The sequence below is a fragment of the Scyliorhinus canicula genome, chromosome 19 (assembly GCF_902713615.1).
Source record: "Scyliorhinus canicula chromosome 19, sScyCan1.1, whole genome shotgun sequence".
NCBI classification, from domain to species: domain Eukaryota; kingdom Metazoa; phylum Chordata; class Chondrichthyes; order Carcharhiniformes; family Scyliorhinidae; genus Scyliorhinus; species Scyliorhinus canicula.
Genome location: NC_052164.1, coordinates 69,476,053 through 69,501,782, shown reverse-complemented (window position 1 = coordinate 69,501,782; position 25,730 = coordinate 69,476,053). Strand labels below are relative to the sequence as shown.

At 43.4% G+C, this 25,730-nt stretch overlaps 1 protein-coding gene across 14 annotated transcripts in view; it reads right to left on the bottom strand.

The window, feature by feature from the left end:
- The window catches only part of pknox2 (pbx/knotted 1 homeobox 2), a 540,450-nt gene that overhangs the window by 41,361 nt on the left and 473,359 nt on the right, over positions 1-25,730 (bottom strand). For all 14 annotated transcript variants that reach the window (XM_038779091.1, XM_038779084.1, XM_038779087.1 and 11 more), the window contains one exon: positions 20,812-20,934. In XM_038779091.1, the coding sequence (XP_038635019.1) occupies positions 20,812-20,934 (123 nt within the window). The remainder of the gene's footprint in view (positions 1-20,811; positions 20,935-25,730) is intronic.

Here is a 25,730-nt window from a genome sequence, read left to right as displayed (position 1 = left end):
CCCTCTGTAACTGTTTCCTCAGCACCCAAATGTATATCTACCTCCCCAGTACCCCTCCCCCCTCCCCAACAAACAGATGCCTACTTATGTGTTGTAAATAATATTGCCAATTGTACAGTGTTGCTGCTGTTGAGCTGGTGCATAATACCTTACCAGTTATTTTATTTTATATTTTATTTTATTTTTTTGTGGTATGTTTGTGTGTGCCCTTCTCTTCCATAATATATATCTTATTCTGCGTACATAACGGTAAATATACTTTGTTCAAAAACCCAATAGAAAACATCAATTAAAAAATAATGAAAGGTATGGAGGGGCTTGGTGAAGAGGGTTGTAAGCCGTCAGCAATATCTACAGATGGTTTCAATTTATTTAAATTATTATTATTTTAGTCAAAATTTAAGGGTACATCCATAATACAAAACAGGACTGAGAAAATGTCATTACTTCCAAGTTAAAAATTACTTTGTTGCCAGGACCTCATTGTTAGCAAACAACCTTAGCTGTCCTCCACCGTCACAGAGAAATGCTGAGCCCGATCTACTTGTGTTCTAAATGTACAAATAACACCAGAATATAAGAGTATTAAAGATATCTAATGCAGTACAAATTGCTTAGGCTCTTGTTTTCAACAGTCCATGGGCAACATCATCATTAACCCCCTTCAGGGGCTCATTAGGATGTGCAACCGAGCTTGCCTCACAAGCCCCATGAAGTCTTCTAATTGCACGAATCAGTGTTAATTGGGGCCTGAAGTAATGTATAGGAGAATCTGTCAAGCAGCTCTCTAACCTCATACATCACTCGCAGTCAGGTCTCCGAGACTTAAACTTCACCCTTTCGGCAACAAAAGGCATACAAACTTTTAACAAAGCAGATCATTCTCCTGTCGTTTATCTTCCCAGATTCTGCCGCTTACGGTTGTTCAGACAAGTCCTGCATAATTCACAGAGATTACTCGAAAAACATAGCACAGCAAGTCCTTGCCCCGCCACACGAATCTTACAAGAACGGAGGAGTCGAGAGATAGATGTGGAGAGACACAGGCACATCCATAGTCCAGTTAGGTTAATCTCCGTTATTAATGAGATGATTCCCATTTGCAAAAGCCCGGAGGAACCACAGGCCTCATGCCCGAATGGCAACCCTGATTCTCTGCAGTCTCCTGTTATCTTCCTCACTCTCAGAAGTATCATTGGCTTTATCCATCATGGGAGGATGCACCTGAAGTCAGTAATACTGGAGCAGAGTCTTAAATTTGCATTCTTAAGGGACCATTTATCGTCTGGACATTCCTATTCTTGGTCTTTGCTTCCCTCGAGTCTGGCAATAAAGGAACACCATAGTCGGACAGTCCGGTATTATGACTTTCAAATCCTTCACCAGAAGTACGATCAATGTTATAATAAACTAAAATATCATTCAGCATCCACAAACCCTATCTCACCACAAAGGTCACTTCTCCAATTGAGCCCATCATCGACAAATCATGGTGCTTCCCTTGTAAAGTTGAATTTCGATTATATAGAGCACTGACAGGTGATGATGCGGAACACGAAATGGAGCACGGGATTGCAAACATACAGACTAATGATAACATTTCCAAATCAATACTTCTGCCCACACCTGACCTGAAACTGTTGCGGCAGGTGTGCCATCTGGAATTGTCCAAATTTAAAGGTCTGGAACAGTTGAACAGCTGGAAGTAGATAAAAAAGTCAAATGAACTCCCTCAGCGCCAGCTTGGTGTTTCATCGAGACTCTCACATGGGCCCGATTTGAGCTAGCAATAGTAACAAACCTGAATGATGGGCACTGGGCTACAGCTTATTCCTGAGGACTTCTGCAAATGTCAAACCGTTGGTGCAAGACACAAAAAATTACTTTCTGGGCAAGAATTCCAGATTATATATGCTGGTGGAGGGGGGAGGGGAGGGGGGAGGGGGTCACCCAATTATCCTCCATTTTCCCATCTCCTCACATTTCGATTTTAAAGTATAGATTACACTTGTTGCTTCCCCCCTTCTAACTTACGCTCATTGCCCGCTTAATATTACCCCCAGTTTGTGCGGGTCCCACAAGTCCACCAGGTCCCCAAGAATATTTTCCAGCCAACTGAGTTAATTTGTTTAGTTAGTATAAATGCGGGACGGGTTGCAGCAAATGTTTTTTGGCCTTTGTGAAACTCTGGACAACATCTTAGGCTGATCTCCAGTTTTATAACCCTCAATGCAAAACAGCCATTTTTCATGTGTGTGTGTATATACACGCAGAATTTACAAAAAGAGAGGGAATCACAACTGTACATGTTCAGCACTCATCGAATGCACAGCACTTTCTCGTGGCAGTGACAGTGAGAAAAAGGAGTACCCTGGCTGATTCTCCCTTTTTCTAATCTCATGATGCTAGCGTCTCCGTTGTCATCCCAGTTTCCATCAGCTAACTCCTCACCAAACAAGGATCAAATTTTGGACCATCTTGGTCCATAAGGCAAACAAAATGTAATATCTCCAAATATGCAGATGACAAAAGTTCGGTGGGAGGGCAAACTGTGAGGAGGATGCTGAAGTACTTCAGTGTGATTTGGACAAGTTGGATGAATGGGCAAATGAATGGCAGATTCAATAAAATTTGGATAAATGCGCGGTTATCCACTTTGGAGCAAAAACGGGAAGGCAATCTATTATCTAATTGGCCATATATTAGGAGAGGGGAATGTGCAACTAGACCTGGGTCTCCTCATACACCAGTCACTGAAGGTAAGCATGCAGGTACAGCTGATGGTAAAGAAGGCAAATGGTATGCTGGTCTTCATTGTGAGAGAATTTGAGTACAGGAGCAGGGAATGTCTTGCTGCAATTTTACAGGGCTTTGCTGAGGCCAAGCCTGGAATATTGTGTGCTGTTTTCGTCTCCTTATCTGAGGAAGGATGTTCTTGCTATGGAGGGTCTGCAGCAAGGGTTTACCAAACTGATTCCTGGGATGGCAGGATGGACATACAAGGAGCGATTGAGTCGGTTAGGATTGTATTCGCTGGAGTTCAGGAGAATGAGGGGTGGATCTCATCGAATCTGTAAAATTTTAAAAGGACTAGACAGGGTAGATGCAAAAATATTTTCTTGATGGTGGAGGTCTCCAGAACCAGGGGTCACAGTCTGAGGATACGGGGTTGACCATTTCGGACAGAGTAGAGGAGAAATTTCTTCACCCAGAGAGTTATGAGCCTGTGGAAGTGCTCAAGGCCAAAACATTGTATGATTTCAAGAATGAGTTAGATATAGCACTTGGGGTGAAAGGATCAAAGGATATAGGGGGGAAAATGGGATTAGGCTTTTGAGTTGGATGATCAGCCATGATCATAATGAATGGTGGGGCAGGCTCAAAGGGCCAAATGGTCTCCTCCTGCTCCTATTTTCTATGTTCCTATGCCATTTACTGCTCCGACACTCTGTGCAGTACAATTACCAACTGGGGTATTGGAGGAGGGGGGCGCACTCGAGAAATTCTGCGCCGCATTTATATGGGATGACTAAACTGTTACAGTTCACACAAAAAAGCTTCCCTTGCGGAAGGAAACAAAAAGCAAACTTTGAATGTGACTGCTAATGGTCTGAACTGGAGTTCTGTTCCAAGGTATACAAAACCAGTTTGGACCAGTACCAGTCATTTCCAAGATTTACCGGTTTTCATTCTGAGCAATTGTTCAGCTTTTATTTGAAGACTATTAAACGGCAATTGCAGCAGGCTATTTTGTAAATCACACTCTGTTCTGGGCTCGGTGCTGCTCCATCTTTGTACTCTTGCAGTACTGAGAGAGAGCCATTGCTTCTTTTGTGCAATGTGTTCAGGGAATGGCACTCTTGCCTGCCATCAGATTTTCACCACCATTTTATGCGATCAGATGTTCACCACCATTTTATTTTACATTCCATTAAATGCGGCTTCCTATATAGTGATCCATAAAGCCTTCAATGATCACTGAAAATTGTATGCATTGATGAACCAGGTGTGGTGATATGGCTAGGAGGTTTACGGTACCTATCTGCCATTGGTGCAGAACCCTCGCTGCCCATTGGCTCAGGCCAGTCATGTGCCTCTCGGCTGGTTGGTTGAGACTAGTGACTGCTCACCGATTGGCCGGGAGGTTAGTAGTCCCGCCTACAAGGCGGGGTATAAGAACCCGTAGGACCCGGCAGACGGCCTTTCTGTGTAAGTCGACTGCCGGGCACACAACTAGTCTATTAAAGCCTAATGTTGGATCTTCATTTCGACTCGTGTCCAATTGATGGTACATCACCAGATCTGCAACTTCATACCAATTTTCACACTGTATAAATGCTATTGAGCATTCTCACACACTGCTTCAGGTTTCTCGCAGTTAATTTATGCTGGATTTGCAAAGCCCCTTTTCAGAGTCATTTTCAGTCGTACATTGTGTTTGTACAAACCTCCTTGCTTGGTTTATTTTAAAAGTTACATAAAAGGCTAACAATTTGCTTTAATGCTGTCTTAATTACAATAACAATTGTGCTTAAATAGCCTTTTCAACACAGTAAAACAGCCAAGGGTACTTTGCAGAAATATTATCAAATAAAATTTGGCACCAGGTTAGCTAAAGTCAAATTAGGACAGATGAGCAAAAGCTTGGACAACGGGTTAGGTTTTAGGAGTATCCATTGACATTCAAAGGCTTTACCATCGCTGAATCCTCCACAATCAACATCCTAGGGGTTACCATTGATCAGAAACTGAACTGGGCTAGCCATATTAATACTGTGGCTATCAGGGCAGGCCAAAGCATAGGAATCCTACGGCGAGTAACTCACCTGCTGATCCCCCAAAGCCTGTCCACTATCTACAAGGCACAAGTCAGGAGTATGCTGGAATACTCTCCACTTGCCTAGATGAGTGCAGCTCCAAGAACATTCAAGAAGCTCAACACTATCCAAGACAAAGCAGCCCGCTTGATTGGCAGCCTTTCCACAAATATTCACTCCCTCCACAACCAATGGACAGTAGCAGCAGTGTGTACCATCTACAAGATGTAGGAAATCAACAAGGCTCCTTAGGTAGCACCTTCCAAACCCATGACTACTACCATCTAGAAGGCAAGGGCAGCAGATACCTGGGAACGCCACCACCTGGAAGTTTCCCTCCGAATCGCTCACCATCCTCACTTGGAAATATATTGCTGTTCCTTCATTGTCGCTGGATGAAAATGCTGGGACTCGCTAATTCTGCAGTGGGTGTACCGACACCACATGCGCTGCAACAGGTCAAGAAGGCAGCGCACTATCACCTTAAGGGCATTTAGGGATGGGCAACAAATGATAGCCTAGCCAGTGAAGCCCACATCCCATAATATTAATTTTTAAAAGGTAAATGTTGAGATTTAAGACAGCTGCTTTTGGAAGAAAGACACAAGATCACAAGTTTTGAACAAATATTAACAAACTTTACTATAAAAGTTCAGAAATGTAGAACAATTTATAGTATCTATATGGTACACTAATATTCAGCGTAAGTATGAGGCACATGTGATGAACCATGGGCAAACACACCACACTACAGACTAAATGATAGATGTAACCAACACCGAGTCCATAGATTTCTCAAGAACCCACCCAGTTGCCAGTAAACACCAAGTCCAACAATCTGGTAGAAACTCTGCCTCACAAGAGATAGAGCTCTCCTCGAAATTCTCGCCAAAGGTCACTCCCACTCGGCCAGCATTAAAATTGGCCCACTTCATGTGGGTTCAGCCTTTCCTCCTCAGTTTCTTTCTCCCTGAATTCCAGAGTACATTTGACATTAGCTTACAAGAACACTTGTAGATCTATGGCCCTTCCAAGCTACTTCTCCAAGGGGTACCTTTGCCCCCACGACCCTCCATACTTAAGATTTTTCCCGCTCTTTCTTTAATTTGGACCCTTTTTCTTTGTTCCTTTCTTTTAGTTATTGAACGGGACCCATTACAGTCCACGTGTCTGTAACATTTCTGGTCAGCAGAGTCTCCGAAACTGACTGCCTCAAGAACAGTTGTCCACTGACCCTTGAACTGGCCCACCAAAACACTCCCAGAGGGTCCCACCCATCTGATTTATTTTTTTTAATTAATTTTTATGAGTTTTTCCAATTTTACAAATAATACAATTAACCCACAAAACTAGTACAGTACAGCATGAATATTTTTCCATCTATGAATAGAGAAACATAGTTGGTTCAGTTTAATCATTATGTCTGGTGCCTCCATTCAGACATAAAGAAACCTGAAAGGACAAAAGGACAAGGGAAAAAAGGATGGATACATGAAAACATGGCAAAAAGGTGAACACCCTTGCATACAGTATGTTAAAGGCAGTGTCACATAGCTTATGGAAAACTTTGTCGGAGCAAGTCACACATTACAGAACCTATATACTTGATATAAGGGCTCCTTACTTTTCGGAATGTATCCGATTTGAATCAGAGTATCCAGGCTAGGAATTCTGGGATTACACTCCATGGCACTTTTACGACAATTCTGAACTCGGGGATATTTATCGCTAATCCAGGGGCAGAAGGTATTCTTTCGTGCTGCAAATGTCAGGATATGATACAACCTTTTTTAAAAAATCAATGATATCAATTAGCTTTCTATCTGAGAGCCCCAGAATTAAAAACATATGATCAAATTCTAAGGCAGAATCATGTATATTCTCAAGCTCTTTAAGTAAACCAGACAAGCAGGATTTAATTTTGACACAGGACCAAGCACAATGTGTAGTCTCCCTTAACCAGTTAGCATTTTTGGCACAAAGAGATTGTGGTAGAGTCAAACCTGTGTCTTAAGCTTGGTGTGATAAGCAGATAGTGCAATATTTTAAATTGAGTCTCCTTTGTTCTATTACAGATAGGGATTCAAGTAGCATTTTCCCATATACTGCCCCAAGTCTCCTCATCAATATACACTGCAAGGTCTTTTTCTCAACACCACAGAGTCTTAAGTATATTCACACAGGAGCTAGACATCAAGTATCATAAAACTTGCTGATTAATTGCTTAGGGTCCATGGATATTAGGATATTTTCCACCAGGGAGGCACAAGTGGCAGGATCCAGGGATGCCTTATTAAGGATAAATGAGTTGCAGATGTCTGAAAAGGAGTATTATGGGATATATTGTTGACAATTGTTCAAAAGATAACAAGGGAGCACAATAAACATCACTCAGCCTACAAATACCTCTATCCCTTCAGATATCAAATCTATGGTCCATCAGACCTGGTGGGAAACTCAGATTTCCCTGCATGGGAGACAGAGCAGAATTTAAAGTCGATCTCCCTTCCAGGTTGCGGGCCATCCTCCACCCTCTCAGAGTGTTAGTCATTAAAAGATTTTAATACTTGACAGGCACGCCTTGAAATCCCTGAGAACCAACCGGGCCCAGAAGGAGTACACAGTCTGGCCAGCCTCAATATCGAATCAAATGGAGTCAGGGTCCTTCCTGATCTATTCCAGTATGAATCTAAGATGAGAAGCTAACTGATACATTGTAATATTCAACACACTAACATCACCCCCTTAACTGGGAAGCCACAGTCTGGCTAAGTTTAAGCAAGGTTTTGTTTTGTTCCACATAAAAGAACTGACCACCCCATTAACAGGAGCAGCACGGTAGCATAGTAGTTTGCACTGTCGCTTCACAGTTCCAGGGTCCCAAATTCGATTCCCGGCTTGGGTCACTGCCTGTGTGGAATCTGCATGTTCTGCCTGTGTCTGCCACAGTCCAAAGAGGTGCAGGTAAGGTGGATTGGCCATGTTAAATTACCCCCAGTGTCTAAAAGGGTTGGATGGGGTTGCTGGGTTGCGGGGATGGGATGGATGTGTGAGCTTGGGTGGGGTGCTCTTTCCAAGGGGCGGTGCGGACTTGATGGGCTCCTTCTGTACTATAAATTCTATGATTCTACGATTCTCCTTTAGGACCTTTGCAGAAAGCAAGTTTCGCAGCATCCGTAAAGGATACAGTAATCTCGGCAGCACATCCATCTTAATCAGTGCTATCCTGTCCAGCCACGATGTTGGAAAGGAGGACCAACGATGTAGGCACCACTTGACAGACGCAAGTAATGCAAATGCCTGAAAGGGAGGCGAAACAAAAGTTCCCAAATAAGCAAACCCTGAAGAGGACCATCTAAATTGGATACTAGCAAATGAGGGAGATCTCCACCTAAGCCTTCCCACAGGCATGGCCTCGGACTTGGTAAAATTTATTTTATAACCCAAGAGGACACTGAATCTACCCACCACATCACTAACAGTCAGAAACGTTCAGTTTGGATACATAGAGCGTAATCTTACGTTGCTTTGCTCCACTGACTAGCGCAAATACTGAAGGATCATATTTCATTGCCTCCGCTAGGGGTTCAATAGCTATTGTGAACAATAACGGGGATAACAGGCAGCCCCGCTAAAGTCCCTCGCTAGAGACAAAAATGACCAGATCTATAACCGCTTGGAAGAACTGCCACCAGAAAAGGGTGGGACCAACAAATTCAGTGAATCCTGGATTTCCATAGATCCACAGAATCCCTACAGTGCAGAAGGAGGCTATTCGGCCAATCGCATGTGCATGACCCTCTGAACGAGCACCCTACCTAGGCCCACTCCCCCACACTATCGCCATAAGCCCATCTTACCTGCACATCTTCAACACTAAGGAGTAATTTAGCATGGCCAATTCACCTAACCTGCACATTTTTGGACTATGGAAGAAACCGGTGCACCCAGAGGAAACCCACGCAAACATGGGGAGAACGTGCAAACTCCACACAGACAATGACCCAAGACCAGAATTTTACCTGGGTCCCTGTCACTGTGAGACAACAGTGCTAACCGCTGTGTCACCATGCCATCCTAGCAAGGGACATGCAGCAGTGGATAAAGAGAAAAAGGGAGGCTAATGGCAGATATCGAGGGCTCGAAACAGCAGAAGCCCGGGAGGTATTGAGAATGTGCAAGAGGGAATTTAAAATGGAAATTAGGAGAGCTAAAAGTGGAGATGGAAGGATACTAGCATGGAAAGTAATGGAAAATCCTAAGTTGTTTTACAAGTTCATCAAGGGCAAAAGGATAACTAGAGGAAGAGTAGGGCCCATGAAGGACCACAGTGGTAATTTGTGTCTGGAGCTGGAGGATGTAGGCAGGGTTCTAAATGAATACTTTGTGTCGGTGTTCACTACTGAAAGAGCCGCTGTGGGTATAGAAATCAGGGAGAAGAACGGTGATAAAGTTAAATAAATTAACATCGACAGGGAGGAGGTGCTGAGCGCTCTGAGCCAGATGAAATGTATCCCAGGCTGTTGAGTGAGGCAAGGAAGGAAATAGCAGGGATGTTGCCAATAATTTTCAATTCCTCTCTGGCCACAGGAGATGTGCTGGAGAACTGAAGGATAGCCAATGTGGCACCATTATTCAAGAAGGGAGGAAGGGATAAACCAGGAAACTACAGGCCAATCAGTCTAACCTCAGTGGTGGGGAACTATTGGAAGTAATTCTGAGACACAGAATTGATCTGCATTTGGAGAGGCAGGGATTAATCAAAAACAGTCAGCATGGATTTGTTCAGGGGAAGTAATGTCTGACCAACTTGACTGAAGTTTTCGAAGAGGTGACCACTTGAGCAGATGAGAGCAATGCATTTGATGTAGTCTACTTGGACTTCAGCGAGGCTTTTGATAAGGTCCCACGTGGAAAACTGTTAGCGAAGGTAAGAACCCATGGGATCCAAGGAAATTTGGCAAATTGGATACAGAATTGGCTGACTGGCAGGAAGCAGAGGGTGATGGTTGAGGGGAGTTTTCCTTACTGGAGACCCGTGTACATTGGGGTCTCACAGGGGTCAGTGTTAGGCCCTTGTTTATGGTTTATTTAAATGATTTAGACATGAATGTAGGAGGGTTGATCAGTAAATTTGCGGATAATATGAAAATTGGTGAGGTGATAAATAATGAGAAGGATAGCCTTATATTACAAAGAACAAAGAAAAGTACATCACTGGAACAGGCCCTTCGGCCCTCCAAGCCCATGCCGACCATGTTGCCCACCTAAACTACAATCTTCTACACTTCCTGGGTCCGTATCCCTCTATTCCCATCCTATTTATATATTTGTCAAGATGCCCCCTTAAATGTCACTATCGTCCCTGCTTCCACCACCTCCTCCGACAGCGAGTTCCAGGCACTCACTACCCTCTGTGTAAAAAAACTTGCCTCGTACATCTACTCTAAATCTTGCCCCTCGCACCTTAAACCTATGCCCCCTAGTCACTGACCCCTCTACCCTGGGGAAAAGCCTCTTACTATCCACTCTGTCTATGCCCCTCATAATTTTGTAGACCTCTATCAGGTCGCCCCTCAACCTCCGTTGTTCCAGTGAGAACAAACCAAGTTTATTCAACCGCTCCTCATAGCTAATGCCCTCCATACCAGGCAACATCCTGGTAAATCTCTTCTGCACCCTCTCTAAAGCCTCCACATCCTTCTGGTAGTGTGGCGACCAGAATTGAACACTATACTCCAAGTGTGGCCTAACTAAGGTTCTATACAGCTGGAACATGACTTGCCAATTCTTATACTCAATGCCCCGGCCAATGAAGGCAAGCATGCCGTATGCCTTCTTAACTATCTTCTCCACCTGTATTGCCCCTTTCAGTGAGCTGTGGACCTGAACACCATAGATCTCTCTGACTTTCAATACTCTTGAGGGTTCTACCATTCACTGTATATTCCCTACCTGCATTAGACCTTGCAAAATGCATTACCTCACATTTCTCCGGATTAAACTCCATCTGCCATCTCTCCGCCCAAGTCTCCAAACAATCTAAATCCTGCTGTATCCTCTGACAATCCTCATCGCTATCCGCAATTCCACCAACCTTTGCATCGTCTTCAAATTTCCTGATCAGACCAGTTACATTTTCCTCCAAATCATTTATATGAACAGCAAAGGTCCCAGCACTGATCCCCGTGGAACACCACTAGTCACAGTCCTCCAATTAGAAAAGCACCCTTCCATTGCGACTCTCTGCCTTCTATGACCTAGCCAGGATGATATAGATGGGCTGATCAATGGCAAATGGATTTTAACCCAGATAAGTGTGAGGTGATGCATTTGGGCAGGACCCACAAGGCTAGGGAATACATGAAGAATGTTGGTTACAGTTGAAATATTGTGTGCAGTTCTGGAATCCACATTATAGGAGGGATGCGATATCACTGGAAAGGGTGTAAAGTAGGTTTACCAGGATGCTTTCTGGGCTGGAGAGTTTTAGTTTGAAGAGAGATTGGATCGGTTGGGGATTTATTTTCCTTGGAGCAGAGGAAATTGAGGAGGGACATGATTGAGATGCATGAAATTATGTGGGGCATAGATAGTGCAAAGAGGAAGAAATTTTCCCGCTTGGTGGAGGGGTCAATTACCAGGGCCATAGATTTATGGTAAGGGGCAGGAGGTTGGAGGGGATGTGAGGAAAAACCTTTTCACCCAGCAGGCAATTGTGGGAGTCTGGTGGTGGAGGCAAAGACCCTCCCTAAACATTAAAGAAATACTTAGATGTACACTTGTGATGCCAAGGCGTACAAAGCTATGAGCCATGTGCTGGAAATGTGATTAGAATGGCTCGGTGGTTGTTTTTGACTGGCGCAGAAGCGGACAATTTCTGTGATGACTCTATGACAGTGCATCTTTATAAAGCACATGTATCCACTTAAACTCCCCTCGCAACCCTTCTGCAGCGTATAAAATAAATAATTCCATTGCACCCAGCTTTCTCTGCATTCAAACAGATCACTAAACCATCTAACGCCTACTTTTGAAAGGCCTGAATTATATTTCATAACCTCCAGACATTGTTACATGTATTCTGCTCCTTTATGAACCAGTCTGATCACCCTGGATGATCATAGGGAAGATTATTTCAAGGCGCTGCGCCAACACCTTCGACAACAATTTCAAATCTCCATTCAGGAGGATGACTGACGTATAGGATGCATGCTCTTCAGGATTCTTTCCTGTCTTCAAACATAAGAAAATTTTTGCCTCATGAAGCGTCTGTGCCAGCAGATCTGCTTCAAATGAGTTATTATACATACCGCTCAAAGGATCTTTAGCAATGGTTTAAATTCCTCATAAAATTCACATCCAAAACAACCGGGCCCCGGTGCCTTACCAGATTGAAACTCCCTCAGGGCAAGAGCCATATCCCCCTCTAGAAGGTGGATTATTCAGGATCAACCTTAGGTCCTTGGAGATTGTTGGGGGTTTAAGGGAGAAGAAACAATTTTCCATATTTGTCAATGCAGGTTTTATACAGGTCGGCATAAAAACCATTCAGTGTTTTTAATTAGCAGAGAGGGAGTAGCCCCAGAATCTGCTCTCTTCCAAGCAACAGAAGCCAGGTAGTCACTCGATTTGTTTCCAAACTCATATAGCTTTTGCTTTGACAAACCTCAAACACATCTCAGCACACCGAGTCAATAAGGAATCCGGAGCTGTTTGAGTTGCATTAATTTCTTTCAGCAATCAATGTCTAGGCTGGCTGCCATACTCCCTCTCTGCTTCATCCAATTTTACTTCCAACTGGCACTGCCGGTCTAGCATTTTATCCGCCGTATACAAAATGGTCAGGCCCCTGGCATAAGCCTTGCTGGTTTCCCCACAGGATTGAGGGGCTTACACCAGAGTGAGAATTGACTGAGTAGAAGAGATCAAATTCAACCTTAAAGTACCAAGTAAAGTTATGATCCCTGAGCCAAGGCCAAATCTCCAAGGTCTAAACCGGTGTTGGGTCCTCTTGAATGGAAATTCAAGGAAGACAGGTGCATGATCAGAAATCACCATACTACTTATAGAGCAGGAAGAAATTGAGTGTGGGATTGTTGTCGGCATGAAACAATTCGAGTATGGCACTGGTGGGGAGCAGCGAACAAAGTGAACTTTATCCTTAGGATGCAGTGTTCTCCATGTTGGAACCAACAATTCTACGGACACATGCTTGTAGGATTAGAATAGCGGTTCCAACAATTTAATATACTCACAACAGAGCCAGCCGGTTAGCCATTGAACTTTCGGTGAACTGGGCAGCTGACCATGTGGCACTGAGCTTTTATACAGCAGCTTCCGGGGGAGGAGTCCTGGGCAGAGCCAAGGGAGAAGCCCCATACAACTCGAGCAGTCCCAGAGCTACTTCCCCTGGATGACAGGTAGTGCAACTGCACTTACAATACAGACACATGTATATACAGATTACAATCCGGTGTGAATCACATTCACCACACTCCACACATCTAAATACTCCACTTCCTCACAAACCAATGCTAAAGCCCTTGCCTGTTGGATGGGGGATGCCTAGTTACGAGGAGTTTGTCCATCAAAGGGTTAAAGCGGCAATTAAAGCCCCCACCTATAAAGGAATTAGTTGATATTATTTCAGCAAAGTCCTTGAAAACTTTAGTAATAAAATTAGGGGAATAATGTAGGGGACTATAAACCATTATCCAAAACATTTTTCCCCATACAATAGTCCCTTGATAATCACATACCTACCCCTTTATCCGTCACACAGTCCTCCACTTTAACAGGTACATTTTTATTGACTAACTCTAATACCTCGGCCACTGGTCGAGATTGAGACAAATAAAAAAGCACCTGCCCCGCCCCATTCCCTCTTCAGTCCTTCTTCTTCTTTCTCTCCGTTTTATTAAAGCCACCACCTAAAATTGGTTTAGATAGGTTCCTAATGTTCTCCCTCGGCAACCAACCTTGAGAATTGCACCAGGTGCCAAAGGCATAGATAAAAAATTCACACCCCTCATGCTTCAGGAATGTTGTTCCTTTGTGGGGACCAATTAAGTGATCTGAAATCCAGCTTACACCTGAGGAGCACACAGAATTAAAACCTCTGGGTCGGATTTCTATGCAATGCAAAAAGAGGTGTTTCAACTGAAGAAGGGATTGATGACAGGAAACTGGAGTTGTGCTCAACCAAAAAGGCATAGAATTAATGGTCAATTGATCTTGTTGGGGTGTTTTTTTGGCAGTACGTTAGAAGCACAGAATCAAATCATGTAGAAAGTCAACTCCTGTTTTCTTATGCTATATTAGGTGGCTCAGCTACAGGATTCAGCTAGAGACCGTATCACGGTGAGGTTAGATGGTTGTTTTTGACTGGCGCAGACATGATGGGCTGAAGGGCCTTTTCTGTGCTGTATGATTCTAAGACCCGACAGATGTTCCAACTTAATGGAAGCATTTGGAGCTGACGTGTTTGATAGGCTGCTGGCACCAGCTCGTACGTACAGAGTAAAAAGTGACCAATTAAGGCATTAAGTGCCTTTTTCATTAGCACAACCAATGGACAAGGATGAAATATTAGGGTAAAGGTCAAAAGCTGCCATCGCTCAGGAGGGCAGTGGACATGAAATAATTTTTAAGGAAGGCCGCAGATGCAAACAGTACGAATGAGTTCAAGAGAAAAGGAGATATGTTTCGGCATAAAATGGATTGATGGGTATTGGGAGAATGATAGGAAGCTGCAATTGAGGAAAATAGGAAATTTGGTCAATTGGTCTTTCTCAGTGAGTTTTCAACCATAAGACAAAATTATTAACCCACTTCAAGTTTAACTTTCGCACTAGTTCATTATTTACATTTAATGACTACATTAAAAAATGCAATTTTTATGTAGCCACTTCCTTGTTAACAATAATAATTCTCTCAATTTACTCACTTTTAATTTCATTGCAAGCGAGTGAAACTAGCTCATGAACTATGACTGATCTAACTGGCTGCGTTAAAGCAAGACAGGGATCATAAGAACATAAGAACTAGGAGCAGGAGTAGGCCATCTGGCCCCTCGAGCCTGCTCCGCCATTCAATTAGATCATGGCTGATCTTTTGTGGACTCAGCTCCACTTTCCGGCCCGAACACCATAACCCTTAATCCCTTTATTCCTCAAAAAACTATCTATCTTTACCTTAAAAACATTTAATGAAGGAGCCTCTACTGCTTCACTGGGCAAGCAATTCCATAGATTCACAACCCTTTGGGTGAAGAAGTTCCTCCTAAACTCAGTCCTAAATCTACTTCCCCTTATTTTGAGGCTATGCCCCCTAGTTCTGCTTTCACCCGCCAGTGGAAACAACCTGCCCGCAACTATCCTATCTATTCCCTTCATAGAATCCCTGTGGTGCAGAAGGAGGTCATTCGGCCCATTGAGTCTGCGCCAACCCTCTAAAAGAGCACCCTATCTAGGCCCAATTTCTCACCCTATCCCCGTAATCCCACCTAGGGGCAATTTAGCGTGGCAAATCCAGCTAACCTGCACATCTTAAGACTGTGGGAGGAACCCGGAGCACCCGAAGGAAACCCATGCAAACATGGGTAGAAAGTGCAGCCCCCACAGTGACATCCACCTGAGATCGGAATCGAATGCAGGTCTCTGGCGCTGTGGAATGTTGGGACCAGTGTCATAAATATAAAGAAACGTGGTGCGAGTTTAGACTAAATATCAGCAGGAATGTCTTTACACAGTTGGCACAGAGGATCTGAAAAAATCTGTCAGGTTATGTGAAAGAGATGCAGAATTTAAGGACTTGCAGTTTGGATGCTGGGGAGAGAGTGTAACGTAATATAGAGGAATAAGCACAAAGTCTTTTCGTCTTTGATATTTTTAGTATTCCGGTGTCAGGTCGCAACACAACGGCTTTGTAATTCTCCCAAGTTGTGGGAGGAATTACCACCTGAAGTAAAGTTTCCAGTGTATACGCCAGGAGCAAGCGTAGCCACGGCGATGTTATTCATAAGGGAAAACAACGTTTGCTGCAGACGATTTTTGCTGTTTGTTTTCCCTGTGGTTTCATGAACTGGAATCACACCAGCTGGTGTCTTTACTGCAGCTGTGCAGAGCGGATTAAAGCAGCATCTCATGGCATCAGAGTAAAGCACAGAGTGAGTTAATGGAAAAGAACTTGGAATTCTCCACTCGAAAGCCAGACCTAATCCAACTGGAGAATCCCAATGTGCCAAACCACATCCGTTGTATAGAATGCCTGAGATATACACAGTGTTTCAACATGTGATCCTGCTCCAGAAATAAAATGCTTCCTTGCTACCTACATTTACACAGCTAGTCTGCTGAGTATCTATTGCATCATAAAGATTAAGGGTAAATTGATCTCGCGCTTCCAACAGGAAAACACACTGAAATGAAGAACAGGTCACAGCCAAACTACAACACAAGCCTTGAAAATAATGTATGACTTAATTTACCTATAATTTTAAAATAGTGCAACACCAAAACGAAGCAATAACAAAAGGAAATAATAATGAAGAACACGGGGCTGAAATTCCTTAATGATAAGCCAGAAAGTTCTAGATTCTCTCCCATCACAAGATGATTACAGATGAGGAAAGCTACTTGGCCCCTCTTCATTTATCCATCCAGACGAACAGATCCCCCACCACCGATTGCAAATCTAGTCAGTAGCTTGTTAATGAAACCGCAAAGATGCATAAATACGGGCAGCACGTAGCACAGAGGGTAGCACTGTTGCTTCACAGCTCCAGGGTCCCAGGTTCGATTCCCAGCTTGAGTCACTGTCTGTGCGGAGTCTGCACGTTCTCCCTGTGTCTGCGTGGTGCTCGGGTTTCCTCCCACAAGTCCTGAAAGACGTGCTTTTATGTAATTTGGACAGTCTGAATTCTCCCTCTGTGCATCCAAACAGATGCCGGAATGTGGCGACTAGGGGCTTTTCACAGTAACTTCATTGCAGTGTTAATGTAAGCCTACTTGTGACAATAAAGATTATTATTATTATAAATTGGAAACATATATTTTCGACAAATGTAATCTTCTCAAGGCTCATTAATGCAAAACAGAGAAATGAGGAAAGTCTCCTGTGTGCATGGTGGACACTCAAATGATAGCCATTTTTAAAAAGGAGTTTTAAATTATCTGTACATAATGCACAACAAATAGTTTTACCTGACAATAAATCAAAAACATCACAAGTTATATTAACGTTGTAAATTCTTGTTACTTAGTCATCAACTTATTAAATATACTGCAACTGAAAGCAGTGATTACGGAATTGATCAGGACATCCAAAAAAGAACAGCGCAGAATCCTCATTCAGTGGGTAAGGGTATGTATCAGTGCAGGGGAAAAAAATTGATTGCTTTACACAAAGGATGATTAGAACGTGGAATTCCCTCCTGATGCTCGAGGAGAAGCCATGTATTTTTTCCGTCTGGAAACAGATTTGTAGCCATCTAGGATGGCCACTTCCAGAATACAAAATGGATGATCGCAATGACTGTAGGGAAATATGGACAATGTTAAGAAAGCAAGCAGGCACAGAGCCTGTATGCATATTGCAGACGAGACTGAAACTATAGGTCAATTAACATATTGATGGCCCATCTCCGAGAACAAGGAAAGACACTCAAGCAACCTATCTAGCCGCAGACATCCCAGCGCCAGTTCACCAAACTGAAAGCGTAAACAAAGCAAGGCCAATGGCCACCTTGGACACGCCCAGCGATCAGGGCACCCACCGCTTTATTGGTCAAGATCAATACAAGTGATCAAGATACGGCTCAATTAATTGGGGCCAAGTTCAAGGCCCGACCAAAAGCGCGCAAAGCCCCTTCTGGTATAAGAAGAAACCCTTGAGAGAGAATCGCTCTCTTGGAATTGGCTCTCAAAGTGGAGAGACCCTTCCACCAGCTGCACCAGAAGCAAGTAAGTCCAAAGTAAACGCTCGCTACCAGATGGACGCCCTTAGCTGTTCTTCTGTACCTCTTCGAACCCAACAGCCTCAGATCCGAACAACGGCCATTGTTGCTCTGACTGAGTGGGCACCCGAAGTTAAGTATCGGCGTTAGCATTAGAGATAGTTTAGTTTGTAGTATTTTGTGCATGAGTAGGTATTACTGTGTGTGTAAATAAATAGTATTGACTTTGAACTAACTAACTGGTGTATTGGCTCTTTGATCAGTATTCGGGTTTGAACCCTGTGACGGTATCGAAAGATACCTGGCGACTCTACAGCAAACATAATTAGGATTAAGGAAAGCGACCATCTTGACTGCCATATTTATAACCAGATAAATATAGCAACAGATTGTCACTTGAAAAAGGGGGAAATCGATAAAGAAATATGGGGAACGTGAAGGAGTGCTCGATCAGGTTAGGTGCTGACATGCAGGATAGCCAATATAGATACAATGGGCGGAATAGTCAGTTCCTGTGCTATAACAGTTCCTAGTTTAGTAATTTGATGTCCTGAAATAGAACCACTAAATGGAAAACAGATATATTGGTTAAATGGCCGTTTTCCTCTCTTATGCTAAAAGATATTCAACAGAATGGTAATTTTCAGCTGAAGAATCGGTACATTAGATGTTATGTTGTCCTCCATTTGGAGACCAAAGGATAAGAAAAGCTACCAAATGCTCATGATACATCTTCAACGTTGATTCTTCAAAATACTTTAAAACTTCACAGATTGAGGTAAAACATTGGTTGCAAAAGCCTCAAAAAGAGTGGCTTGCCCCATTGACAGAGGCACTAACAAACTATCCATTATATAGAAGCACCAAAAATCAATTATCAATATGTAGAGGTGCCAACATCCAACTTTCCATTAGACAGAGGTACCAATGACCAACTATCGATTATATTGAAGCACCAATGACCAGCTCTCCATTGATAGAGACATCAAGGAGCAGCTATCCATTAAACAGATGAACCAACGACCAAGTATCATTTATACACTAATAATAATCTTTATTATTGTCACAAGCTTACAGTAACATTTATATTATAGAGTCACCACGACCAGCTATCCATTAAACAGAGGTATCAGTGACCATAATAATATTAATCTTTATTAGTGTCACAAGTAGGCTTACATTCCCACTGCAATCAAGTTACTGTGAAAATTCCCTAGTCGTCAAACTCGGCGCCTGTTCGGGCACACTGAGGGAGAATTCAGAATGCCCATTTCACCAAACAACCACGTCTTTCAGGACTTGCGGGAGGAAACTGGAGCACCCAGAGGAAACCCACACAGACACGGAGAATGTGCAGACTCGGCACAGACAGTAACTCGTATGTTCTATGAGCCGGGAATCGAACCCGGGTCCCTGGCGCTGTGAAGCAGCAGTGCTAACCACTGTGCTACCGTGCCACCCTCCATTAGAAAGCAGCATCAATTACCTCTTGGATAGAGATACCAAACGATCAGGTATCCATGAGACAGAGGCACCATTGGGGTTTATCTCTGTGACTCTATTTAGAGACTGTTGAGGTAGATTAGGAAAAATATCTTCTTGCGGAAGGATTAGAGCATGATCTATTTTACCGCAGGGCATATTAAGAGCCAAGACCATTCCACCTTTTAAGAGAAAAGTTAAAATAGAAGATGGTATCAGGATGTGTGCAAGGACAAGTGGGATTAGTTTTGACTTGGTCTTTTTAAGAGCTAGCACATATATCGAGCCAAACAACCCTATTTGGTGCTACAAACCTCTACAGCTCTATTGATAGAACGACACAGAAAACAAGCAACTGAGCGCAACTGTTCTGCATGAGCCTCAGTGTGATTTCTCTCTCCTGTTCACTCCCATACCTTGATAATTATCAATGCTTTCCCTGTTAAAGGGATCTGTGGACTGTGCAGAAGATTCCACATTCTTACCACCCTCTGTATAAAGATTATTTCCTAATAAGCTCTTTCATCTTTTGTGATTTTCGTAAATTGCAATTAAAATTCCAAATGAAAGCCACAGATGTCACACACTGATATTCAATACTGCCAGACCTTTGCGTTGAAACGTTGTAGTGTGACATTAATGCTTCAGCATAAAAGTGCTTCGTCCATTATTTAAATTAGGGTGGTGACCAGTTCATTTTAAACAGGTTAATAACTTCATCTAAAATAGCGAATAGAGAAGTCCCATACAATATGCAAATTGAGTACTTACCAAAAACACAAGTATAAATTCAACCCACTGAAAGCTAACTGGGTCTAACAATATGAATAAAGTCACTATATTTCTTGAATAATTATTAACTCATTTTTTTTTTAAGTCTGGAGATAAATTAACATCTGCATTTGCATAGTTGGAGTTGAAAAGCAATAAACTCTCTTTATTTTGCCACCATCTTATGTATCACTGTTTATTTTCTCATATTATCGTCATCTTAAATCAGAATGAATATCCACACCTCCTTCCACCACCCCAATGTGTTTGCCACTACCTGATTCACCCATAACAAAGCACCTCTATGCTTTTTCACTTCTGGCACTCACCACTCTCCTAATAATGACAAATTTATTTTGCTGAACTCCGTATTATCAGGTCTGACCTGGGCCACAATATTCATTTGTCCAATTGATGTGGAAGGAGTTCATTATTGTTGACCTTTATCAAGGCAAATATAACAAGTTCAAACTGTTTGACTGATTCACTTTCCATCCGTGCTTGTGATCCATTTTCACACAGAGCAGACATGGACAAGCAATCTGCCAACACTCCTTGCCAATTTATCATAGTCACTGTTTGCTAATCTTGAGAAAAATGCAGCCAGGGAAATTTGCTGACTGTAAAATAAAAGCGTTTTCAGTTGTACTCACACGGAATTGCCGCATTGGCAGCGTACCAAAATTAAAGCAAATGCATTGACGTTGTTTAATTTCAATCAAGAATCGCAGTACTTAACTCTCACCACCCAAATAGAGAATCGAACGTTAACTAGTCACTCACCACAAGATGCTGGAAGAGCCAGGAGCGCATGATGTTAGTGGCATGTTTGGGAAGCACACCACGTTTACTCTTTGACTTCTTGTCCTCTCCATCCAGTAGGAGAGAGGTCAGCTCCAGATTCACCTATATTTATGAAGAAAGAATGAAAAGGGACAAATGCGCTTATTACATGAGCCAGATTCTGATGAGGAAAGTCCCCCCCCCTCCCCCCCGCTCACCACTTGATCTCACCCTTCCAACATATTAACTGTCTATCACCTGCCACAGTTTGGACAGCCACTGGACCACCGCTTTCCATAATGGGCATCATCCTTCATAATAATCTTTATTAGTGTCACCAGTAGGCTTACAGTACCAATGCAATGAAGTTACTGTGAAAATTCACTAGTCGCCACACTCCGACGCTTGTTCGGGTACACTGAGGGAGAATTCAGAATGTCCAAATTACTTAACAGCGTGTCTTTCGGGACTTGTGGGAGGAAACCAGAGCACCCTGAGGGAACCCATGCAGACACGGAGAGAATGTTCACATGCCCAGGCCAGCTTTCACACAAGCAAATGGAGACTTAGGGCTGAAGTGTACTTGGCTGACCTGCCATGAGCAAGGGGGTAGGTCCCAAAGTAATGGAGGCCTGGGTGGGTGGGATTCAACCACACGCGGTCACGTGTCAACAGAGTTATGTTACTGATTTTAGCCCTGCCAGACGCCAAGCCTGATTGATCGGCTAGTTTCCAATCAGATGGGTTGCCTGCCAGTGAAGGCCGCAGGACAAGTTAAGTCTGCATCATGGGAGGCGAAGAGCATACCTGGTGTTGGGGAAGAGGGTGATGGGTGACACGGGTTGATCAGTTGGGCAGCTGAGTGCACAAGGTTGGGAAGAACAGTCCGTGGTCCCAAGAGTTTGGGGCTCGAGAGGGAAGCGAGCGAGGGGGAGGGGGTGCGGGGACAATCAGAGGCTCAGAGAACGGGTAATTAGGTGTGGTGGGCGAGTTGGTTTTGAAGGCTACTCAACTAACGTGAGGGCTGGTGGGTGGTGCTTAATCACAGGAGTTCCTCAGGCAGGCACTCCAGATACTTGAGGTAGGTGTGAAGACATTCACCGCATTAGTTGTAAAGCAGCTGCGTTGCAGCAGGTGCTATATAAATACAAGTTTTTCTTCTTTTTCTTTCAGAATTAGGTAGTTGGCAGATGTATTCGGGTTAGGAAGTTAGGATACTACCTTGCCCGCCCCACCACCTTAATCTCTGATCTCGAATTGAAGTTCTTAGTTTCATTGTCAAATTAGGAATGGCTATGTGCAATTAGCCCATGCAGACTATGAAATGAATTGAGATTCAAATCTGGCACAGTTTGATGATGCGAGTCTCCCTCCTCTGTTATACAATATTAAATACGGAGAAAACTCTAAAGGGGGTGCAGGAGCAGAGGAGCTGGAGGATATATGTGCATAGGTCATTGAAGGTGCAGGACAGGCTGAGAGAGTGGATAATAAAGCTTTATCCGGGCTTCATAAACAGGGTATAGCATATGAGCACAAGAAGGTTATATTGAGCTTCAGTTATAAAGATATATTAGAAAAATTAGGACTGTTTTCCGAAGGAAAAAGAATGGTGAGAGTGGATTTGGTGGAGTTATTGAAAATCATGAGGCGTCTGGACAGACCAGATAGGGAGAAACTGTTCCCACTTGTGAAAGGATCGAGAATGAGAATTAGGAAAAGAAGCAGAAGTGATATGAGGGAAGAAAAATGGTTTTGCAGAGCGTGGTTAGGACCCGGAAGGCCTTGCCCGAGTGGTGGAGAGAATAATGCTAGATTATTTGCTCAAACGGAGAGCCATTGCCAACACAATGGCCCAAATGGCAACCTCCTGCGCTGTAACAATTCTGTGATTCTGTTATCTACAGATAAGAGGACCAATCCACCAGGAGAGTCCTCAGAATTGAACAGTAAGTTCCAGGACAGTGTTACAAGCAACAGCAAGAAAACCACATGAACATTAAACATTTTTTAAAAACTCTACTTGAATATAGCATCATGGAATGGTTACAGCACAGGAGGAGACCAATCGGCCTCTTGTGTCTGTGCTGGCCCTCTGCAGCAACAATTCACCTTGTACCTTCCTTTTCCCTAAAGCCCCACCAATGTTTCCTTTTCAGATAATAACCCAATTCCCTTTTGAAAACCCCAATTGACCTAGCCTCCACTAAACTCTTAGATGGTGCATTCCAGATCCTAACCACTCGCTGCGTGAAAACATTTCCCCTCACGTCGACAGTGTGTCTTTTGTCAATTATCTTAAATCGGTGCCCTCTGGTTCTCGATCCTTCCGCCAATGGGAATGATTTCTCCCGGTCCAGTCTGTCCAGACCCCTCATGATTTTGAACACCTCCATCAAATCGCAACCGTCTCTTCTCCAAGGAGATCAGTCACACACAAGTTATAAAAATCTGGACGACAAAGTAAAATGGCCGATCGACAGTCAAACATCATCCAAGCTGGGTTACTGAGAGCCAGTTTGCTATTTTGATTGGGTACGAGAAGCCAGTACGGTGTGAGGGTGGATATGTTGCGGGGACTTTGCAGGGGAGGTTGGAGGCAGGAGGTCACGTCATGAAACCTCCAAGAGTATGTCCAGAGTAGACAACCCCAACTGCAGGTGTTTGATGTGAAATGAAACGGGACAGTCTTAATTCAGGCAGTGTTTCTCAGAGATCGTGACTGAGCCACAACATGCATTTAACTGTGTTATCCCCAACCACTGACATGGTGGCCTGAAATGGGAAAGTGTTCCATTTCCATCAGCGAACATCCCATGCACAATGGGCATAAAATTCACAAAACGATTGAGCCAACTGCAATGTGTAAGTGGATCGGATATCAGTAGCAATGAAACAGAGCAGCAGACAGAATCATGCAAATCAGAGTATCACATGCAGACTTGTAAAATTGAGATCAAGTCTTAATCTCACCCAGAGATGCCACAATAACAAACACTAATGGCTAAATTAAAAGCATCATTTCTAATCGAGTACATGTGGGGAATTTTAATTTCTTTCAGACACCACGATTCCAACTTCCTGAAAAAAAACATTGAATCAGAACAGGCATGACGGTTACCATGGCAACGAGGAAACACAGACCTAGTGGCTGCATCACCTACAGTCACAGAAAATTCTTTGTGAACGACTTAATTTTGTCTGGACATAGAATGCTACACTGCTCTATATGCTGCATTTAACAGTGCAGCTTGTTCAACTGTCAAGTAATAATCTACAATATAAAAACTAGATCATCGCGCTGTCTTTGTCTCTACTCATCGATAGCAGTGAAAGCAGCCCCTCCAATGGCTGAGCTGTTGAAGACTGTGAACAGTTGAGGCATACAGCAGGCAGTACCTAGGTTTTATCCCTGGTCTGGGAGAAGAGTGACAGCATTGCCATTGCAATGGTACCTCAGTATTCCTGGTCAAGGGAAGGAGAGTGGCGGCTGACATGGCAGACTCCTATTTATTGACTACAGCTCCGCCTTCAACACCATAATCCCAGCCAAGTTCATATCAAAGCTCTAAAACCTAGGACTTAGCTCCTCACTCTGCAACTGGATCCTTGACTTTCTGACCCACAGACCATAATCAGTAACAAGAAACAACACCTCCTCCACAATAGTCCTCAGTACCGGGGCCCCACAAGGCTGCGTACTTAGCCCCCTACTATACTCCCCGTACACACACGACTGCATGGCAAAATTTAGTTCCAACTCCATCTACAAGTTTGCTGATGATACAACCATAATGGGCCGGGTCTCAAATAATGATGAGTCAGATTACAGGAGGGAGATTGCGAACCTAGTGGAGTGGTGCAGCGACAACAATCTATCCCTCAATGCCAGCAAAACTAAAGAGCTGGTCATTCACTTCAGTAAGCAAAGTACTGTACACATCCCTGGCAGCATCAACGGGGCCGAGGTGGAGATGGTTAGCAGCTTCAAATTCCTAGGGGTACACATCACCAAAAATTTGTCCTGGTCCACCCACGGCGTCGCGACGACCAAGAAAGCACAACAGTGCCTATACTTTCTCAGGAAACTAAGGAAATTCGGCATGTCCACATTAACTCTTACCAACTTTTACAGATGCACCATAGAAAACATCCTGGTATGGTAACTGCTTGGCCCAAGTCTGCAAGAAACTTCAGAGAGTCGTGAACAGAGCCCAGTCCATCACATGAACCTGCCTCCCATCCATTGACTCCATCTACACCTCCCATTGCCTGTGGAAAGTAGGCAGCATAATCAAAGACCCCTCCCACCCAGTTTACTCACTCTTCCAACTTCTTCTATCGGGCAGGAGATACAAAAGTCTGAGAACACGCCCGAACAGACTCAAAAACAGCTTCTTCCCCACTGTTACCAGACTCCTCAACGACCCTCTTATGGACTGACCTGATTAACACTAGACCCCTGTATACTTCACTCAATGCCAGTGTTTATGTAGTTACATTGTGTACCTTGTGTTGCCTATAATGTATTTTATTTTATTTTCATGTACTAAATGATCTGTTGAGCTGCTTGCAGAAAAATACTTTTCACTGTACCTTGGTGCATGTGACAATAAACAAATCCAACATCCAATTCCGCCATGGTGATGAAGCAGGCTCCGATAATAATTAAGATGGGAAGGGCAAGCAATTCAAAAATCAAAATAATTTAAACTACACATCCATCCACACACCACCTGTTCTTTGGAGTAAAAATTCTCTCCACTATGTTCTATCTCACACATGTCTCCGATATGGCAGAGTTAATGGAGGAATTGTTGAACTGTATTGCAACACTATTAGCAGCTTCACGTGAGGCAGCTTTAAGAGAGAGATAAGCATTGTCCTCCCACACATGCTACTCAAAGTGTGCCCGAAAA